General features: G+C 40.9%; 1 protein-coding gene across 1 annotated transcript in view; it reads right to left on the reverse strand.

The window, feature by feature from the left end:
* LOC101847739 (tubulin polyglutamylase TTLL11-like) overlaps window positions 1-6,885 on the reverse strand; it is a 21,428-nt gene that overhangs the window by 12,434 nt on the left and 2,109 nt on the right. The window contains exons 2-3 of the mRNA XM_013084687.2: window positions 5,794-5,887; window positions 82-257 (exon numbers count right to left, since the gene is read on the reverse strand). Of these exons, the coding sequence (XP_012940141.1) occupies window positions 82-257; window positions 5,794-5,887 (270 nt within the window). The remainder of the gene's footprint in view (window positions 1-81; window positions 258-5,793; window positions 5,888-6,885) is intronic.

Consider the following 6,885-nt stretch of genomic DNA (forward strand, 5'->3'; position numbering starts at 1 on the left):
GGGAGTATGTATGTATGTATGTATGTATGTATGTATGTATGTATGTATGTATGTATGTATGTATGTATGTATGTATGTATGTATGTATGTATGTATGTATGTGTTCAAAGTTCGTGGTCTTACCTCAGCGGCGAATTCTTCATACTGCTCCGGTAGTAGATACGTTTTGGGACTGAAGTTGAATTCCTCCGGATAAAGAGACTGCATTTGTATAAGCCATCGGCAGAGATTAACCTTCTGACAGATCTCTCGAGATCCTGAAACACATACAAAAAATACATAATTTGGTCAGTTCTCAGTTGTTTTTTGCCTCATGCCATCCCTTATCTACGCATGCGAAACGTGGACATTCTAAAGTCGGCATGCCAAGCAGCTCAATACCTTCCATTTGAGATGCTCCAAGACACTCAGGGGCTCCAGTGGGCGGAGATAGAGAGCATCTACCCTATCCTACTGTGTTCCGAGTTCCGACAGGCCAGACACGTTCACTGCATGGACGACTATCGCCTCTCAATGAGGTGACGCTACGTAAAAGCTCTCTCAGGGGACAGAAAAAAACGCTTCAAAATGCAATTAAATCATTAGAGAAGCGATATGACATTCCCTTTACCACCTGGGAAGAAGCTGCTTGTGATCGCACAGTTTGGCACTCCTTGGTATGATCTGGAGTCGTTAAGTTCGAACAAAGACGCCTCAGAGACGCCCCAGAGACGTCTCACAAAGAAAAGTGACGACAGTTGAGAAAAAAACGAGAGAGCCCTACCTCCCAGTATAGTTCAGCTCAAAACATCCCCCGTCCCTACTGCCACAGACATTTGCGGGCAAAGATCGTCCTGGTCAGCCATCTCCTCACACACCCCACCACCTCTGTGATATGAAGTCACGGTCAACTCCGCCAGCAAAGGGCGAACATCACATTTAAAAGCAAGTCTGCCATTTATTTAATCTCGACATGCCTATTGAACGCATGTCTAGACAGCTTATAGTGCTTAAAAAGTTTCGACTATAAAAATATTTTTGTGACCATGAATGACTACATTTTTATATCATTCATAGAGTTGATTTAGCGTTGCACCTCCGGTGAAATAAAACACATAATGTCAAATAAATCCTTATATTTCACGTAAGAATTTATTGTTATCTATTTCATGCGCAAAATATCGGCTGTAACAAAAATTCACATCAATTACCCTGCGCACTCTAGTCCCTGTATAGCTTTAAGCAAGCCAATACAGCTTTGAATTGTATTCCTAGACCGTACAAAGTTATGGCAGCCGCACTTTCACCTCTATAAAAACTTCACAGCGACGCGTTCTCTTCAAGGGCGCCCAAATGAAGTGCAAAGCATCGGTCCAAAAAGGAATTGTACATTTTATGACGATTTGGACGAGCAAAACCAAACTTTTAAAAAATAGTATTACTTAATGCGAAAATGGACACTCAAAAATAGTAATTCCTTGAAGTCTTAGAAATAACGCAAAAAATTTCTCACGCTTGCCGTCAAAGGTGCGAGAAAACACAACTCTTTCTGATCCGCATTCCCATTCTCACCCATCCCCTTCCCCCAACACAACTTTCACGTTGAAACTCATGATTACAACTCCGCGATATCATTCGCAGATAATTTTTTAAATTATGATCTACCACCAAAACTCATGTAATAAATTCTATTTTTTTTTCTAACCAAAACTAGTGACACAAGTGCATGAGAACCAAACTGGAGTGGGTTGCACTATTCACTCCTTTTACTTTTAAGTTATATTCTAATAGTTACATTGAGAGTTGTTTGTGATAAACTGTTGTTTGTTTTTTCTTTTGTTTTTGTAATTGTTTTACGGCGCTCGCAATTGCATAAGGTCATATGAGCGCGCGGGACACATTTAACTTTTTCAGTTGGTATGAATTTAAATTTTGCCCGGGTGGCGGCCGAAGCCTACTCTTATCGATTTTAGACCACCAAGGGATCTTTAACGTGCGCAACTTGCACACAGGCCCTCCGAGATTTTTCGCCCTTGTCCGAGAGGGATAGGTGTAGATCTTTCCTACCAGAAGATCAGGGGTGTGGCTGAAAGACAGCAGTAAGAGGAAGCCAAGGAGTAGCAGTAGAAAGGCTGTAGAAAGAATCGGGAGCCCAGAGAAGGGGGGAAAAGGAGATGAGGGAGTGGGGGCAGAAAGAGGAGACGAAAACAGACGACAGAACATTGCTAGAGAGCAGGAAAGGAGGTGAAATGAGACAAATTTAGGGAAGAAAATTTTTCGGTCACTACCCGGATTCGAACCCGGTACCTTTGAATGAGAGGCCAACACCTTAACCTCTAGGTCACGAGAGCCCCCTGATAAACTGTAAAGATTGTTTGAAGAATTGCTCATTCTTAGTGGGGGGGGGGGGGGTTTCAAAATGTATTTGATAAGTTTTACGGCGCTTACAGCGGCATAAGGTCATATGAACGCGCAGGACACAATTTGGTTGCTTTCCCTTTAAGCATTTTCAGTTTTGGCAGTAACTGATTTTGAATTTTGCCGATGCCTACTCTTGTCAATTTTAGAACTACCAATGGGTATTTAACGTCCGCAACTTACTCACGGGAGCTTCAAGACGTTTTATCTAGAAGGCTAGGTGTTCACTTTTACCCTAAATCAGGGTTGTGGTTGAGAGACAGTAGTAAGAAAGAGCCAGCGGCTGCAGTAGAAAGTGTCAGGAGCCCAGATTAAAAGGGGGGGGGGGGCGTAAAGTGGAGAAGGAAGCAAATAAAAGAACATGACTAGACAACAGGAAAGGAGGTGATAGGGGAAATTTTTAGAGAAGAAAATGTTTTATTCGCTTTCAGGTCTCGAACCAGGACCTACTGGATGAGAGGCGTACACCGTACATTTAAACTAAAAGTGCCCATACATTTTTATTGGTATATATCTGTCACGACGAGGTGGAATCAGGCGCTTGTCAATTTTAGGGCATATGAAGGTACTGGTATCATCTTAAAGCCTGTCCATTTGCCTTGCTTTTGATGAAAAATACAGAGTGATCCCAAAAACACTTTACAACTTTTTTTCTGAATATCTCGCGCAAAAATTGTTCTAGAATGCTGTAATTTGGAACAGACATAATTCATTCAAAAGGAATTTGTTTGATATAATATCCACAAGGAAGAAACATATTTTGAAAACGGAAACAGCTAAAAGAAAAAAGCACCCAAAAACGTAAAGTTCACCAATGTTTAAAAATCTTACAAAGAAAGTCGTGAAAAGGTTAGTTGACCTTTTTACTTTATTTTCTCTTTGACATTAATTTTCCATCCCTGCGACATTTAAACAATATTTAAATTCTGTTACAGAGTTTTAAAAACCTAATGATTTCATTCTGAAATTCCTAGAAGCAGTGCTCCACATTCCCTCCTTTGGACTCGACATATTTTTAACGTGTCGTTCGAAATGTTCAGTATCGCCCTAACACAAAGACCTGCTAAGCCATGAGTTTTTAAAGCCACATACACTGTACATGTTTACTAAGAAGTGGCTTCTAGAGACAATATAGTGCGGTGCCCAATAGACAGCATTTTTGGAGTTAACATATCCCACAGGGTGAAAATGGCTTTGCACTAAACCAAATGTCATCGAGGAATGATCCCTCTTTACAAGACAATCGAGGAATCATGAACACATAGCCATGCTCTGATCCATGTCACCTCGGCCTAGCGAAGATGAAAATGGTATAGTCTTAGGTTAAGATCTGCCATGAGAATGCAGACTATTGATGTGTAGGAAAGTCCTAGCTGCAGATCATCCACGGACAGACGTCTCATGGGGCTCAGCTACTGAAATCTGCACTCTGGTGACGTTTAAAGGGCTGCGCATGGTGCGTGTTCGACCTGAAGTGGTCATGTTTTGAAGAACTTTTTAGTTCTGATTCGCTATAGATCCAAACTGACGGAACTTCTCTACTCAGGACGCCAAATGTCTAGAGGGCACCTAAGCATTCTCTCCATGCCGTGCGCAGAACTTACGGAATGTCAGGGATGGTGAGTTTGTGGAGAAGTAAGGCTGCAACCATATTAACACCCGACACCGACGGTCAGACCAGACAGTCTTCGGGCACAAAAGAATACCCAACGACTTTTTAGTAATGGAAGGTAACAAAAAAAAAAACGGTTTCGGCTACCATACTGACGCCTGACGCCCGACGTCCTGTGCCGTCCCCGGTCAGACCGTCTCCGATAAAACATGTTCTATCGAAGACGGTCCGTTGGGCGGAATGGGAGGTAATTTTAGTGATGTTATCTCTGCATAGTTGTGTCCCCTTTCCCGCCCCAACGACACTATACAGAATTCTAGCTGTTTTTTTGAATTTGAGTAACTCTAAGACGCTCAGCTGGGGAAATAGGCCGTTTGAAATTCGATATTTCCATCGTCAAGTTAGCTCTGCGTATCTCTAGCAGTTCATTGAAACTGCTATGTTTCATGCGATAGTATTGTTGGAATTTTTCACTATCTTCCAACAACTGCGGAAACAAATGATGAAATTCAACAAGTGTATCACGCTTTCTTTGGACGGGATGCACTGAAAATCTTCTTGTCTTGGTTTTCCTTTTTTGTCTGCGTCTCAAAAGCAGCAACAACAACAATCTTCTTCTTATGTTACACGTCATATTTGCAAGACGGCGGTGTCTGACTGACAAAAACCGGTGTTAATATGGTCGGCCGCACACGACGGAAAACGGCGGGTTTGGTCCGTCTGTGGGTGTCGGGCGTTAATATGGTTGCGGTCTATACAAAAAGCTCTGTTTTTTACTAAACGTAACCATGGTCTAAGCAGGTGAATAAAATTTGGGAAAAATAATATCTGCAGACTTCTGTTGACTTGTTAGACTGCTATAGCTTGCAATATTGCGCGATTATCGCAACTTTTAGTGGTAGGCCCAATGCGAACTGGTGCGTGATGCTATGAAAACGGCGACAAGGTTGAAAATGTTTTTTTTTTTTTAATGCGACGTATAGAGTCAAACCATTCAATGGACTTATCTAAAATACATATCAGACACATTCTTTTTGGCTTCCAAACGTTGTGTTCAAATCTGAAACGCAAAACTTCAGTATGGAGGAAGTTATTTAAAAAACAAGTTGTAAAGATTTTTTGGGATCACCCTGTATGTCCATTTATCTTTTGTACAAGTCAAGATATTGGCGAATGAAGGAGGTGGTTTCAGACGTAATTAACGAGAAAATAGCCGCCGAAGTTGCGTTATTTCCTTAGCTTGAGAGTCCGTGGACTCTAAATATCTACATCTTTTATGCATTTCAATAACGTTTTTAAGTAAAATCCACACAGAAATGTGTTCTTTGATGGGCATGAAAGGTGTTTCAGTTTCTTCCCTTTCAATATTTTGGCGAGCGCCTGATTTCACCACGCTGCCTCACTTATTATAGCCTAATAAATCCAAGAATGACTGCCTCTAACCTAGGCACCTTCCTGTTGTGTGTCTACCATTTCTCATCATCATCATTATTTATAAAGTAGGAGCAGAAATTTTTTACAGTTTAACTTGTCATTTACCAGTAGATCTCATTTATACGTGTGCTAAGGTTTCACCACCAAAAAGTGCCATAGCAGTGACGCTTATCATAATAATATGTGAATGCTAAATCTGTGTGAGGAGTGGGAAGTGCGTGAACACTCCCGTTTCCACGATACGGAAAATTTGTGGTAGTTTTAAAAAAATAAAAAAATAATGAATTTATTTTTATCTTATGTAACTTGAGTGGAAAACGTTATTGTTCAACGAAAGGAATGTGACTGACCGGGAAAACGGTTGACCTGTCCAGACATGATGCCGGTTTGATCGAGGAAGGTGTCGTTATGCCAGTAGATGTCACAGGGGTAGCCTGGGTCAACCTGTGGATAAAATTGTATCAGGTAGAATTGGGTAGGGAGGGGAGGGGGTTATGGAAGAGTGAGGGAGGTAGAGGGAGAGGTGACAGACAGACAGACAGACAGACAGACAGACAGACAGACAGACAGACAGACAGACAGACAGACAGACAGACAGACAGACAGGGTGAAGGGGTCTGTGGCAAGCACACCGACATATAATGTGTTAGAACTATTTCTTTGTCAGTTCCAAAGATACTCCTAGATATCTCTTAGGTGTCCCTGGATTTGTTTGTTGGTTGGTTGTTGTTGGGGTTTTTGTTGTTGTTGTTGTTGTTGTTTTTGGAAGGTTTTCTTTTGATGGATATATAATGGGGTTAGAAGAGAAGTGAGCTGGAATGAGATTACCAATACAGTACCTTAGAATTACAAAGCTCAATGTGCTCAGTTCTTCGTTTTGAGAATCTGCCATAAAAAATATGTTACAATATGCAAAGCTTTTTCGAGGACAATCCTTTGAATATCTTGATAAAAAATCGCGATAATCTTACGATTTTGATAGGGCAGATAAAACATGTAGTTTCTGACCCCATGTTGTTTGTAACTCAAAAAGGTCTGTAATGAAAGATAGGACTTTGTAATTCTATCGTAACATTACAGTCAAGGTGAGACAATAATAAAACATACACATGAATCGTCCTGTTTGCTGACAGAAATGTGTTGTTTTGTTGTTGTTTTTCTGTGAAACAGTTGATTGAGAAATGGTGATAAAACAGTAAGGAAGAAAAAGACACAGGAGGCAGAGGTAGACAAGGATTACTTTGAGAACTTGAAGAGAAGGGGGACGGGAAAATACGGGATAACGTCAACTTTTGGAGAGGGGTCCGCACTCCAAAATTGGTTGCGAATTATGTCATGTCTATTTTGAATATGACACTTTAGAAAGAAGACGATAAAGGAAGTAACTACTATCTACATGAAATGAAAAGCTATGATAAAAGAAATTGCTTGGACATAATATT

The sequence above is a fragment of the Aplysia californica genome, unplaced genomic scaffold (assembly GCF_000002075.1).
Source record: "Aplysia californica isolate F4 #8 unplaced genomic scaffold, AplCal3.0 scaffold00309, whole genome shotgun sequence".
NCBI classification, from domain to species: domain Eukaryota; kingdom Metazoa; phylum Mollusca; class Gastropoda; order Aplysiida; family Aplysiidae; genus Aplysia; species Aplysia californica.